The sequence below is a fragment of the Calliopsis andreniformis genome, chromosome 3, assembly GCF_051401765.1.
Source record: "Calliopsis andreniformis isolate RMS-2024a chromosome 3, iyCalAndr_principal, whole genome shotgun sequence".
In the NCBI taxonomy this organism is placed as follows: domain Eukaryota; kingdom Metazoa; phylum Arthropoda; class Insecta; order Hymenoptera; family Andrenidae; genus Calliopsis; species Calliopsis andreniformis.
The window spans coordinates 15,555,995-15,571,475 of NC_135064.1; the positions used below are offsets into that span (position 1 = coordinate 15,555,995).

The following is a 15,481-nucleotide window of genomic DNA, read 5'->3' on the forward strand; positions in this document are numbered from 1 at the left end:
GAGAAAGTAAAGAAGAGAAACGTATTAGGTGTTGAGATAGGTGACTAGGTGTGAGATTGTTTGAAACACTTCATAAAGAGTACTTTGAACAACGATAAAGGTAAAGGTACTTTTTTAGTGATGTAGTATTTTGAAAATTTAATGCCGCTGACACCCTCTAGAAAATAGATATTGGAATATATGGTTATTAGAAAAGTATTTTAATATTTGAAACTTTAAATATTCAAAAAATTGAAAAATTTGAAGATTTGAAAATTTGAAAATTCGAAGATTTAAATATTCGAAAATTTGAATATTTCAAAATTTGAAGATTTCAAAAGTTTAAAATTTGGAAATGTAAACCAAGTATCTTGCAAGTATACTTAATCTATCAAATATATTCTATGTAAAACAATTCCTATCCCACAAGCTCGAATATGTGTACTGCTTATACAGCACCTACTGAAATCGACTCGACTTCGAGCAGCCTGTACTACTGAACTCGATCTCATCCCTAGTTAGGAGACAGAAAAACGACACGGTGATAGCGCAGGTTTCACCACTCTATTCGCCGTTTATTTTCGATTGCGCATTAAAATACCCTCCCGCCTCTTGCATCCGGCGAATGTTTTTGACGCGCGACTGCCGCATACCTGATGCGTTCTTTTCGCCGCGGTTGCACTTGCAGGCATCCCCTCGGGGCTGTCGCGGACTTTTGCACGTCATCGTGAGTCGACCAACCGGGTCGTCAAATGTTACACGTCGCGCTTCAAACGCACGTTCCCCCCGCGGCTCTACAGAATAAAAGGTCCGTCGTCTGCCTGCTCGTGTCCGCCCGCGAGTAACCGCGATCAGAAAGGCTGGATCGTGTTCTTTTCGCGGACGTTGCCAGGACGCGCGATATCGGCGTCGAATAAAAATACACCGAGGCAAGGCGATTGCTCAGCAAACGAGAAATCAACGATAATGCATCGCAGATGGAGGGACCGCGAGATAGTGTAAACGCGATCTCGGGATTCGCGAGGACCCGATCGCTCTTCCAGGCTGATCATCGTGACAGGCGAAACATCGTTCATGCACGTGCGAAAAGAAGCTCGTCGGGAATAGATGGCGAGATAATTGAATCTTTTAAGGACGTATTTATAGATTAAGGTCGACGGAAATCACGGATGCCCTGGCGGAGCCGAGGGGAAGATAACACGGGTGAAGGACGATCCAGTTTGCTCCGTTTCGATAGGAACGGTCTTCCTTTGAGGAACGAGGAAAATTGAAGATGCTATTGAGTTGGTACTAAGAGATTGCGGACTCCTTACTCTCTTTTCCTCGCTTTCTTTTTCAAGCTTCTTCCAAACATCCCAATTAGAAATTTTTATTTCCTATTCCCACATTTCGCGTGCAGTCATAATTAGAAGGTGATCGACAATCAATTTTAACTTCTCCAAGTCGATAATAGCATAATTCTAAACACTTCTAGTTAATCCTACTAACTGAATTACTACCTACCTACCAACCACTTCTCAACAAGTTTTAAACTTCAAGCTTCAAAACCCTCACTGCACAATAAAGCTCTTTCGACAGATTCGAATAAACAGCTGAATCACAATGCGTGTTCTGCAAACGAGCGTTCCTAAGGGTTCCCAAGATACAAAAGCATTTAATCGAGCGACAGAATTTATGCGACTTCAGAGAACCGCCGCCGCACGCGTGTTCAGGAGGACGCGTCGAGCATCGCATAGTTCTTGAAAACCTGAAATCCCACGAATTTAACGCCACATTCTCGACTAGTAGCGAAAGAAACGGCGGCAATTTGCCGTGGCAGACGTTAGTATTAGCCGCGGTCTACGTGCTCCCCGACGCACAGAGGAATCGCGCGCCATCCAAACCGGATGCGTAGGTTACGCGTCCCTGACCTAGGACGCCTCGATATTATAAAGAAAAACGAGCGACGGAGCTGACTGAAAGAATTGCGGGAAGCCGTCGAAGTTACGCATCGTCGCTAAAATCGGGAGGCAACAAAGGGCTGCGAGACAAAAGAACGATCGTCGCGGAGCGTCTTGTCTCATTAACCTCTCAAATAAGCGGTAAACACTGGATACTCTCCAGTCTTATCGGCTGGAGCTGATTTTTCGTGGACAGACCACAAATTTTTTGTGTAAGGTAAGTGTCCCAGTAGCTAGCCATGTCTCCGTACCGAGACTCAAATGCTAATTTCATTTCATTTTGAGCTTGATTTCTAATGTACTTAATAAAAGAACAAAAATAGTGTCCTAAAATAATAGATTCAGCTACTGAAGTGCATTTCATGTGACTGATAATATATAAAAATAGCTAAAAAGTTTGTCCACGTGCTGAAACATTTGACATCTTAAGTGTCCAGGTATTGGGGCATTTACCTTACTCTCTCAATTTCAATACTTGCTCAAAAGACGAGCTCTACAGTCTAGATTCTCCAAGAATTTTGCGTTAGTGTGTGTACTCTGAGGAACCAATTATGCAAAACCTGCGGTGTATGGACTCCAGTCGACAGGACAGAAAACTGTCTGTGACGTATGGCAGTCGGCTAAGTGGCAAAAGTTTAATGTATATGTTATGTATGGATCCCATGCCTGAGGGGTTGAGCGAGTAGACACGGTTGCCCAGTGATTTAGATCTTCGTGGCCGATGAGCGGGAAAATCTGCGACACAGTTCGTAAACAGACACCGTTTCGTGCAACGAACTGCTCGAAATATCGCGGGGATAAAAATATCAAGCGGGACATTTTGAATGGCGAGCGCCAACAGTGTAATGGATAGGTGCAACGCTGAGGCCTCTGTGCGGAGCTTCTGTGCATTGAATGGATGTTGGGATAAATTTTATTCCGCGGGGAGACGAATATTAGGATATTTTCCTGAATTTGGAACTGATTTAGAGCTTGGATCACAGGGGTATTAAAGGTGAATTGAGTTTTGGTGTTTTGAATGGGACTTAGACGCATTCACAGCGCGTTAAAAGCGAACCAATTCAGTTTTATATTTAGAAAAGTGATGCAAGTTTTATATAGTTATTAAAACTGTTAAATGAAGTAGAGAATGAAAAGGATATGCTGTCACTAAAAATTTATTCACAGTTTGATCACATGTGGGTCAGTAGACTGTGAACGTTGGAGCTATTGCGAATTTACTGGGAAATCGTAAATATATCTTGAAGAACTATGGTGTTGTAATGAAGGTTGTCAAATGGAGAATGATTTGGAAAAGTGAGACTCACGATTGGAGCTGGAAGCCTATGAGGAAGTATTATAAGCAGGGATATTCAGTTACAAAATATCTGTACCTAGAAGTAGTAATTAGGAATAGGTTCTTCAAGTTTCACTTTCTGGGATAACATTTAGGCTAAAAAAAGTAATAAACTTCTGCTATATAACTGCTATATGCTTCCTAATATGCTAAAGAACAAATTCAACAATCAACTAGACCGTGTATATATGTAGAACATAATCTACTGATCGCTTTGCCCAAAACAAAAATTTTCTTCTGAAACTCTAAAATTCCCAAACTGAACTTAGTCATGACATTCAGCTACTCAACAAAAGACATTAGTCACGCAAGTATATAAAATTTCAAATGAATCACCCGTCGCATGCTCTATCACCATCTCGCAAGCAGCACTTCTACTCAACGAAACTCCTTTGTTTCCCCTACAATCCTCAACTGTTCTCGCGGAACCAATTTAACACATAAGATGCTAGTAGAACTTTCAACAAACATGCCTCAAGAGTCCCTAATTTGCTTCCAGCGAGCACGGATCGATATACCGCAATATTGTGCGTTCCAGAGGAGGTTCCCACCACGATGGAAGAGTATAGGACGTAGAATTTATGTCGCGGCGAGGCTCCCGTGTAAATTCGTCGCACGAGTTCGATGCGCCGAGCGAAAATCGCGCTACCGCGAGCCTACGTGCTGAAAATCCGCAATAAGGCCGAGGCTACGAGCCTAGAAACAGGCTGAGAAGAGAGAGCCTGCGGCCACGAGGATACGGCAGTGTTTAAAATCGAACGGAAATCCAGTCGAACCGTCTACCGCCGTTGCAGCGGTTGCTAATAATAGAGGAGATACTGGAAGGATAGAAATACGACTTCCTTCGGCACTCTGTACCCTTCTGCGTCCCAAGAATAACGGGCTTCGTTCGATACAACGCGCGACCAGCGAAATAAGGGGTCAGGGGCGGCAACCTAATTCAAATATTTGATACAGCGAACCCCGAGTCGGTCGAAATATGGTCCCTCTGCTGCTGCCTACGATGAGTCACTTTCCTCCCTTTATACTACAGGGTTTTCCACAAGTGCTGATGTCGGTACTACGCTTACTATAGAGTAGTGTCGAGATTTTGATAAAATTATAACGATTTTGATGTCTGAAGACTTGAATATTCGATAATTTATAAACTTAAAATTTGGAATATTTTACTAATTATTTGAAAATTTGGGACTCTAAGACTGAAACTGATAATTAGTACTTTGCATAAAATTGAATACTACTGTATTGTACAAACAAGCTGTACTACGAAAATCTCCCCTGTTTTTGTAATCTTAAGAGCCTACACTGAAAGTGGGGAACGCCTTTGAGGGTTTAATAATAGGATCCTCATGTCAAGGATAGACGATTTGTCAGAACTGTATACTTAACACAGAAACTCCAAAACAGGGAAGAGAAATGGAGCCCACTTGAGGGATGAAAAGTAGTAGCATATAATACATTTTCCTCTGGTAACAGGAATTGAGAAAGTATGTTCCCACTAGGCTGTTGTACAGAAAAACAGGAACAGCAAGACTAAAATGAAATGAATCTAAGAACCATCTTTTAACAAGATCTCACTCCTATCAATCCTAATAGTTTAAAAATGATTAAACTACAAACACGAAACGAAAAAACAGTTTTCCAATTTTTATCATCTTTTACATTCAGCTGTCTATGAACATACACAGCAGGTATCAATCTCCCCCAAAACTTTCACTCAATGAAACGTCTAGCAATCAATTTCCTCTGATTAAGAAATCAATGTGTGTCAGACAAGCGAATTCTATTTGCATCGATCTAGAAATTTAATACCCATCGTCCCACGCTCGATTCCGCGATATGTATACCCGCGCCTGATTGTGATCGCACATTCTACCACCTTCAAATTGAGTTAGCGAAAATTACCAACGGTGGATCAACCCCATTATTGGACACGAGGCCGTCAGCACGTGCTGTTACTTATCTCTGACAATAAGTGAACTGCCACTATCGGTCGGGTGACTCGACGAGCGTGTGAACTCGTTGAACCCAACAAACAATCTTTGTGTCATGGTGTTGCATCGGTGATTTTTGTCACACCGTTGCTTTCTACTTTTTATTATTATTTTAAACTCCACGATATAGTGACGAGTGATATTTCGTGAAAGATATTAGGTATTTATGATTAACTGCAGCTAATTTAATATTTAGGTGTAAAACTATCCTTTAAAATTAGGAAAAATATTTTAATGACAAGTGAACTGTGATTGTTTCGAATAAGTACCTAATGTTAGAAATGTCGAATAGTTGGAAATATTTCTAATTTTTTTTTGTACGACTGACGTAAATATTTCGCTTCGGTTATGTTAAATAGCTTACTGTAGAGACATTTTTATAGACGTTCACGAGCTATAAGTCAAAAGTCGGGGCTAGATCGATACCCAGTTGCGTCTACTGCGGCTATGAATATAGAACATTCTCTGTTATGGTATTGACCGTACCAACAAGTTTGCTACACTACCATAATTCGTCAAAAAATAGAAATTTAACTAAATTATTTTCTATGGATTTTCTATGGATTCAATCATCTATTTATCTTCACGCGCTATTTATATTTATATCTAATAATATATGTATATTTTTTCTATGTAACAACAGAATTTGCAAAATATAATAGCAAAATATTCCACGTAAAATGCACAAAGTATCGATAAATCGACTTTTATAATGCAAATGCAGCGGTGTAGAAAACAAGTTTGTTGGCTGAAGTAAAATTGAAAAGCATAAGCATGCATCGCCTGATTTATTGGCTACATATTTCGAGCTACCTAGGGAATTCCCTCAGAGAAATTTTCCTATAACTACACGATACAAGCGATCTCAATTTATTCCGCTACTTCTATACCGACGTTTCGGCCCCTGAAAATGTAATCTCAACGAACTTCGTCGAGCTTTACTTCAATAATGATAAGAGTCACAATATACAGTACAATAAAATAAGATAAGAATTTGTGAGTATTCCCATCCCTTCGTAATGAAATAAATTAACGTACAATATATTCTGTTCGAGGAAATGGAATCCACAAATTGAAACAAATAGAAACGTTTTGAAAGTTGAAATAGAAATGAAAATACTTAATATTTAATATTTAGCATTGAAACGTTTGAGAAGTTGAATATTTGAAAAATTCATAATCTTTAGAGTTTAACTGTTAAAACTCGTCACCTATAACTATCACCGTAAAAATCCCCGTAGTATAAATCTGAACCAAGGAACAAAGGTTCAGTTTCATTTTCCTAAGAACCTGCACGACCCAAAGGGCTTCATTAATATTTTACAACAGACTGCGCATGAAGCCCACCGTGGGCAAAAAGAAATGCGAAAAAGATACACGTTATCCCATTGGAAGTATTCCTCTCTCGGAGGACTTACCTCGTCTACGAAAGATCTCTGTTGCATATTGGTCCAGCACATTTTGCATGGGCACACGTCCTTTTCCTTGAAATTCTCGCTCCTGTCTCTGTCCCGGGCGGTGACCTGGGGTGGCGGTGGCGGCACAGGCGGCGGAAGAGGGCTGGTCGCCACCTCGAGGCTATCCGAGCTGGAGTTATGACGTCGCGGCGGTGTAATATTGGTGACATTCCCCTGCGACGCTTGCTTCACCTCCGCCACTGATCTTCCGTGATCAGACTTCGAGTGGGAGGGTGACAAATAAACGTTCAGCATGCACTTGTTCTGCTGCGGTTGAGGCCGCAGGAAATCATCCAGAAGATAAAAGCTCTGCGCTCTGCTAGACCTAATAGACGTAGCTCGCGTCTCGCTGGCAGTGTGTTCAGCCTTACAGATGCTCTCTCGATTCGTTCTACCTCTGCACTCCTCGTCGAACTGATGTCTAGTCGGAACATGTCTCTCCTCGACCTCCCTATCGGTCGACTCCGCGCCGTCTTGATACAACCTACGACTGACCTTCGACCTGCCCGTCTGACTAAACTCCCCGTTCTCCCTGTACACGTCTCTACTGACTCTGGACACTCTAGCGGAGTAGGACGTTGGCTGCTGGTAACGCGTCGATTTGTAACTAGATCCTCGAAGCTCCTCGCGGAAGTGCTCGCCCTCGATCATGGAAACGCTCATATTGTGAGACAGCGAGTGATGAACAGCGTGCGAACCACTGGTCGTGGGAGCCCTTAGCAGGGCACCGAGAGACCGCCACTTCCTGTCTTGCTGCCCCGTCGAGCTCGAAGACACGGAGGATCTGGTCCACTTCCTCTCGTTCCCCGGAGACGTCAGGGCGCTGTTGCCCACGGACCACTTCCGGTCGTTCGTGGGCGAGGTCACCGTCGGCCACTTTCTTTCGTTCGACGGTGACGCCATCGAGGTGCTCGACCACTTTCGCTCGGACGAGGTGGTCGAAGTCAGCGCTCGTTCCGTGGATGCGCTCAGCTGATCCTCTCGTTGCCTGGCCTTCCACCAGGACGACGTCGACGTGAAGAGTATCAGGGCGCCCCTCAGAGGGTTCTGGTTCTTCGTCGAGCCTTTGGGCGAGTGCTCGCGGTCCTTCACCTTCAGCGAGCAGTCTCTAAAGTTCGTGTCGCACTCGCGATCGCTGAATGCCGAGGCGTCGCGATCCCATAGCGCGCTCTTCTGCGCGGCCACTTCCTCCTCGTGGTACAGAGTCGCGTTCGTGCTACGCAGACGGGGCCTGATCTTGACGAAACCGTAGTCGTTGCTGTCCTGGATCGCCTCCAACGCCTCGACGCGGTGCTGGACGCTGTTGGTCGATTGTTGCAGGAGGGACGATTGACCAGAGTACTGATGGTGGCTGGTGCTGAGCTGCAGGCTCGGCTGCTGCAGCAGCGTCGAGGTTCTGGTTCGGTGTCCCTCGCTGGCGGTGCTACGCTGCAGGCAGGAGAAGCTCGCCGAGTGTCGCAAGCTCGAGGGCGGATTTCCCGGCTGACTCACGCCCAACATCTTTTCTTCTTTGATACACAGTCTTTGATCTCGAGTAGAGAGAGCGAGGCTCGCTAAAGCGATTCGATGGACGGCTCGGGGACGGAATCGAAGGTTTAGCTTGTCATTACTGTGGCAGTGACCTCTGTCGGCTTCTTTCTCGATAACAAGCGACGGTAAGCTCGTTCAGTGATACTGATTTCCCTGTTCGACGTTGGCTGTGCTTTCGTGCGCATTCTTGATCGACGACTCACGTGAATAGACGGCGGCAGCCTGCCTTCGGCTACATCCTCGTCGCTCTCGGTGCCTTTCGTACCGTACAACGACGGTTCGTACGAAATCTGGAACAGAAAGTAGGAACAGGATAGGGGCGAGCAACTCAAAAGAAAACGGCTACAACGAATCGAAGCGACGAAGCACGACCGTGAAAAATTAAATGGCTGACGACGTGGGGAGGCGGGGTGGTAGTTCAGGGCAAGCCAGAGGGGGTCTCCTCGTTGTGAAATATGAAATGTACGTGGCGTCAAGGGTGGAAGAAAGAGTGGAGGTGAAAGAAAAAGAGCGGAGCGAGGGACACCGAGCGATTTGCTGGAGATCGGTGAAGGATGAAGGTCGTTCTGCGGCCGATGCCTGAGGCCAGCACCTGGATGTCTACTGAGATTCTCTTGAGAAATTTACGATTCCTTCTAATGCATGCGATTGTACGAAAATCACGTCTGATGTGGTTTTATGGTTAATTGAATTTCAAATGTTTTTTGTACGACACGGTTTTATGTTACATATTTTTTTAAGAAATGCGTTTTATGGCCTTGCTTGACTTTGAGGTCTCTCTGTTTTTATACATCGATTATCTATGATGATAACAACATAGGATTTTAATCTAACATAGTTTTAAACTAACATTATTCTAACATAGTTTTGCCTTCTAAGTACCATTATTTAATCTTTCATCTTTTATGTCATACTTAACGATAAGTAAATGTTCGACTTTTAAACGTTTTTAAGAGTGAGTTAAAGTGTGGCCATTAATTTAACAAATTTAAGAAACTAGACTTTAAGTTTTGCTTTAAGGAACCAATTAAGAAAGAAACTGTTTATCTTCCGAGACCATCAAAGTTAGACAAAGCTATAAAACTTTCGAAAAATTGTAATTATTCCAGATACCGATCAAGATATGAAAATTAGACTACTGCGTATAACATAATTTCTCGTAACATAGTACTATACAAATTTTCAATGAATTATATGTATCTCAGTAGACTTCATGTAAACTACAATGACAAATATCGTTGACAAGTATGATGCGTATGGAGTGAGCATTTCGAGATAGCTCACAGCGATACTTCCATGCTTTTCAACTTAAGACTGGCAGCATTAAAAAGAAGCACTGGGGGAATAAGAACAGAAACTAGAAACCAAAAGTCATAAATAAACGTCAGGTAAGAGGGGTGAGGTCAGGGGTATATCTACGGGTTCGGGATATTAATCCGTACACATAATTATTTCCTAATTAGCAGAGTCTGGGCCGCATTTAACGTGATTAACAGTCGCAAGGATAGTCTGGTGACCGCTCAAAACCGCTCGTTTAACTACGCGATGCGAGGTCTCGCATCGTTCTTGAGAGGCCCATTTAAAAAGCGAGGGAAGCGCGCTCGTAACTTTCGTGCTTCATTGAACTTCGTGGCCTTTTTCTGAGCGGATTCTGAAGGGAAGACACATTGAGCGGATGTCGAGTTCTCGTGCTCTATCGAGATGGTTGTCGAGGGGGCATCTCGAAAGCTAATTAAAATTCCCTCGACTGTAGGCGGGTCCATGTATTAGTAGATTCGTCGGTACGGTTACGTTGTAATACTTGGTGACGTTTGAAATGACCAAAGATGATATGTCAAGCTAACAATCCCTTTATTAAGTGATGTATAATATTAAAATTCTGTGAATATTTTCTTTCTTTTCCATGAGCTTCCAGAATGAGATGAAACAATACAGTCCAATGGAAAGTAGTGATATTTTACAGATAATATAAAACCAACGAGAAAATAATAGGCACAAAGGTATGGAGTTTATTGAAACTTGGTTTCTATTCCACTAATCAACATAAGACTATAAATTCTTCACTGTCATAGACGACTGACATCGTCTAGCTTTCTATCGCTCGCACATCATCTTCGACCGTCCCATCTCTAGCAAACGAACCGTACCTGTTCAATCACGGAGATGTGAATCGACGTGACGCTATATCATCCGTAGATAATCCTGTGATGGGATAATTTCGTACGATTTGCAAGTTGACTGAAACAGTTGATCGTTATTACCGGTTTTACCCAAACCCAAAATTGTCTTCTAGTCCAACACAATTGTGAGAGAACTTCCATAGAAAGTGGATCTCAAATAGTAGGTAGTAGGTAGTAGGTAGTAGGTACTCATAGTGATAACGAATCAAGTATCCACGTAGGTAGTAGATATAGTACCCCCCAAAACAATTATACTAACGACGAATATAATCTCTGGTAGTTAGTTTAGGGTTGTATCTTACTGGGCGACATTTACTTTCTTAGACCCCATGGGTCTCGCGAGCCCACGTTTGGACAACGCTGCTCCAAAGAACTAGTACGTTCTTGAGCCTTTAGACAGAAAGAACTTAAAACCCTGATCGTTTTATGATATCGCTATACTTCGGGAAGGCAATATACCAGATCTGGGTCCACTTAAATGCAGGTATCATTCAGCCCGAGTTAAATAACTTGAAACTATTGCGAAAGAAACAACGAAGCTATAACAAGGACATGCTGCATTTCCTAGCTATTCGCGCCAGCTATTTTTCATTCGAGTGTCCCAAAGAAAAGACAATTCTGTTCCAGCCGCACTCTAGCCCAACGAAATGGAATCTATTGAACGCAACGACTACATGGAACGAGTCACACGGCTCCCCAAGATTTCTCTGACTTTATGGCACCGGCACGCGGCTGTCTGCCAGCTGTCTATGTAGGTGCAAAACAGTGAAAGGTTTTTCAAGGCAGGAAAGTAAGTGACACCTACACGCAGCGACGGCCTATGCTAATGTAAAAAGGCAAGGCCGTTCGCGCGGATAAAAGTTCGCTGCGTTATTGCGAAATCGATCGCGCTATTGCAACAATAATGACACCTAATGGGATAACAGCGGATCCAGCCGCTTAGGAATAAAAAAGAGACAGAGAGGCAGAGAGAAAAAGACGTTTATTTTAATTCGTGTTTGTACGATACCAATTAGACGCCGATACGAGGCCTATACTTTCTACGAGCTCGGTACCAGCGCGAGCTATTATTGCCTCAGTGTGTTCTTTCGCAGGAGGGGGATTTCAACACGCGGAGAAACGAGCAATCTCTTCGTCCTTGCGCTGGATATTTTCAATAAAGCGCACACGCTCGGTCTGCGTGCGAACACTTCATTGAATCGCGAAGGAAAGCCCCTCGATTCGCTTCGCGCGGCTTAGGAAAACGTGGAATCGCGTTTCTCCCTTCTTCGATCTCGTCTGAAGCCACCACTTCCTGCGGTTCGACGCCGAACGACGTTCGTTCGGGACGGTACGTAGTCCTGAGCGAACCTTGCTTGCAATGCTAATGCAGTCATTAACTGGCAGCGTTTAAATGGAAAAACGCCCCACTCTCTGTCCCTCGTTCACTCTATTTCCAGTCGGCGAAATTCCGTAAACTCGTCAAGTTTTGCTCGGCAAAACGGAAGGCAGCGTTTAATTAATCCGCCGACTTGACCGGATTTTTTCAACGCGATGCGGATCATCCTGGAAATCGCAGAACCGTATAGCATTCATTGCATGAAAACGTATGGAACGAGGCAAACGCTGACGCGAAACGAGCGTTCATAAACTTTATTCTGATTTGTGGACAGGTTTCAAAGGAATATTCATTTAATTTGAGTAGTTTACTCTTAACACTTTGAGAACCAGAGCCTGAAATTTACGTCTCTCTGCAGTCAATACTTTTGGAGTTTTCAGTTAAGATGTTAAGTTGGAGTTAATAGAATACAGATAATAGAATTCTTCCGCAAAAATAATACACATTGTCAGAGAATATAGCTTCATGGATCATCAGAATTCTATCGATCTCAACCATAAATAAGTTCCACTCTGAAATAAAATTGATTCGCCGTTATTGTTAACAACTTCTTGCCAACTTTTAGGCAATTTGTCAACTAGACCCCTGCATCGAAATTTATTTATAACTCAGACCAATATTATTCGAGAAAAGAAGAGACACAACACTCTAACATGGAACTACAAATCACTCATCATTACTAATAATAATAGAAAAACAAAAATTCGTTGACCACCTTAATGCAACAAAGAAATATTCTACTGGCAAACACTTTATCAACCATGCCACTCATTAATCTGCCAATGCAATATTTTTAACATTAAATACCTCCTAAATCATTAAGCACCTGCCCTCAAGGTTGTATATCATTACCTTCGGTACTTCATTCCCTATCACTGCGCGTAAGTCCGATAAAATATAGGGACATACGTTTTCGCGTGAGCTGCGGTATGTCGGGGAGGATCTTCCAAGGCAATTGAAAGGAAAAGAAGAAAGAGGAGCGTGGTGCTTTTCGAGCAACGGATGTCTACACGATGTCTCATGCATATGCGCGTCGATCGCCTTATACGCGGTTCTTGAAACTCTTTTGGCATTGTTCGCGCACGAACGGCGAGTTGAAGGAACTACCAGCTGGCATTTCTGTGAACGATAAAGGCGGTTATTGTAACGCACCGCAGACTTCGAGAAGCCTACTAAACTTCAATCCTACAAAATTCATTGCAATTATTGTAATACTCTTCAAATTTAATTATATTTCTTTTTGTATGAAAGAAAATATTCAGGAATTTAGTGAAGCGAAATTTAAAACTGAATTGAACTAAAAAAATTTTATCATGAAATAGTATATTTAACTAGTGCATTTCAAGTATCTCGAAGTGCATAAAAATAACTAAAAAGATTGTCCAATTACTAGGACATTTGACATCTTAAGTGTCCAGGTACTGAGACATTTACCTTATTCTTATTATAATTTTACCAAATAGATAACAGTAACTCTGAATGAACCAATCTGCGAGTAATTGAGACCCAATTAATCAAGATTCCCCTGTAATTTCTCCCTCCTAACCATATTACTGCGTTCTCGATACATAGTACCAAATCCACCCCTATATGTACGCATAAGCCATCCCGTTGATCCCTCATCAATAATAATCAGTAGCGTCTCTAATATATCAACGACGACCCATGCAAACGTAGTCTCGTATTCGCGCTCTGGATACGTCCCGTCAACTTGGTTAACGTAATTGGCCAGAATCTTGGGTCCGTGACTAATTGTACGCCTAGTATGTATAATAAACGCGCACGGGCGCCTCCACTCGCCCGCTTCGTTCGCACTCCCTTGCTCAAGATTCGTTGCGAAAGAAATTTGAAAGCTCTTCCTTCGCGTCCGTCTGGGGACTGATTAATTTTGAAAGGCGACGACGGGCTGTTACGTGAACGCGACTAAGGAAAATGCGCGGCAAACCGAGGAGGTTCCTGTGCAACGGGATTACACCACGAACACGCGCGCACGCCTGCAATTTATTTCCTCTTACTTTCACGGATAAATCCAATTGCAGCTGCAGCCACAAAGCGCCACGCGATTCGATTACTCACGGAAGAGCCACTTCGTAGAAAAATTTTGGGCTACAGCCCTGGTGATGGGTAATTCCTTTTTGAAGGATAAGTTCAGTTGAAATCACTCTGTCTGTAGATCTGTGTTTCGTAGCAAATAGGGAATTTTTGGGGGGATTTTTCTAAGATAAGTATTTTAAATAATTTCTACATTTCCTTCTGTAGTAGAACTATAGTTTCTTTATATTCTGTACACTTAGACACATAATCAAGCATGTTCATTTCAGTTCGAATTCCTGTAGACTGTCGATTATACCATTTATTAATGTAAAATAATTTCAACACTTTTCTACACATTCCATGTGTCAATAATTTGAAAGGAGGATTGTATATGATAAATTAAAGGAAAATGAAGATAGACGAAATTACGTTTCAAGCTTCGTAAAACGTGTCTGACTTCGAGCTTATTCTACTATCTTCGCTGTGCCTGACCTGATTAGTACACATCGGCAGTAGAATAAGTTTCGAGACAGACACGGTCCACGTGCAGTTAAGATGTTCTTGCACCAATAAATAACTCCCAAACGAAACCCTAAACACAATTTCATCATTCTAGATTTACATCCTATTTTAACAAGCAGAATCATCTATTAAAATTTCTAACACCTGTTGACCACCCCGTATAATTCCTTCTCATTAATCGTAAGTAGCAACGCTTTGTTCACTTTCGACTTTCTTCTCTCCGCCACCGTACATGGTCGCGTTGAGAGGCAGAACGAGCAGAATCTCTCCTCAAAGTTTCCCTCGATAATTAGAAATGCGCAGGCAGTTTCATCGAAGCAAGACGGGAGAGAAGACACAAGACCAGTATCGACTTCAATTCCATCGAGGAAGGGTGGGGTCGCAGCGAGAAAACTGCATTTTCTAGTTCAACGTTCAGGCCCGTTCGATTCCATTTGCGCCGCGGAACACGGTCGCTGGTTGCTTTCGTTCAGCCAGGCATAGTCCACGTCGCAGACCCATCGAGCCCGTCGTCCACTTTGTCGCGAGCCCTGACAATTTTCGTCGATGGTCGATCGAGCACGGCGGAACGAGCCATTCCGTGTCCGACAGCGGCATAAGTTATATCTCTGCCTTCGCTAATGAAACATTCACGCTGCCCCGTCGGGCGAGTTGAGCCGAGGCATTATATTGCGACCAAGGGCTGGAAGACCGGTCGTACCATGCGAGGATCTCGTGTATTACGCCGAGAGTACCCGCTTCGGCTCGAAACTTCCGACCAAACGATAATTGGTCGCCGGTATGCCGAGGTAATTAGGAACAATAAGAGTAGGTAGTACGGGAAGCGGTAACAGACGATTGCTAGTCGAACGGGTAGACAACGATGCACGGAGCCCGTGGCGAAGAGGGAAACCCGTAATCGGCTGGTAGAAGGCTGAATTAAAGAGACATCGTTCGAGGAAGATCTATGGACTAGGACATTTCTCGTTGCGCCGAGGCAGACGTTCGCCACGGTCACGCGATGCGAAACTCTCTGAGAACCCGATTGATTGTCTTCTGCGCGCGGGCACAGGGTGGGTTGTTTTAATATGTTATGTGAGGACGGGCCACGTGTAAGGAAACGTTTTCTCTTTTGAATATTTTAGGGAATTC

At 43.2% G+C, this 15,481-nt stretch overlaps 1 protein-coding gene and 1 long non-coding RNA gene across 2 annotated transcripts in view; both read right to left on the minus strand.

The window, feature by feature from the left end:
* LOC143188708 (uncharacterized) overlaps positions 1-8,275 on the minus strand; it is a 150,230-nt gene extending 141,955 nt beyond the window's left edge. Inside the window, exon 1 of the mRNA XM_076393115.1 lies at positions 6,668-8,275. Within this exon, the coding sequence (XP_076249230.1) occupies positions 6,668-8,206 (1,539 nt within the window). The 5' untranslated portion in view covers positions 8,207-8,275. The remainder of the gene's footprint in view (positions 1-6,667) is intronic.
* Positions 8,276-8,294: 19 nt separating this feature from the next.
* The window catches only part of LOC143188710 (uncharacterized), a 60,612-nt gene continuing 53,425 nt past the window's right edge, over positions 8,295-15,481 (minus strand). The window contains exon 2 of the long non-coding RNA XR_013003566.1: positions 8,295-8,526. This is a non-coding gene — a long non-coding RNA (uncharacterized LOC143188710). The remainder of the gene's footprint in view (positions 8,527-15,481) is intronic.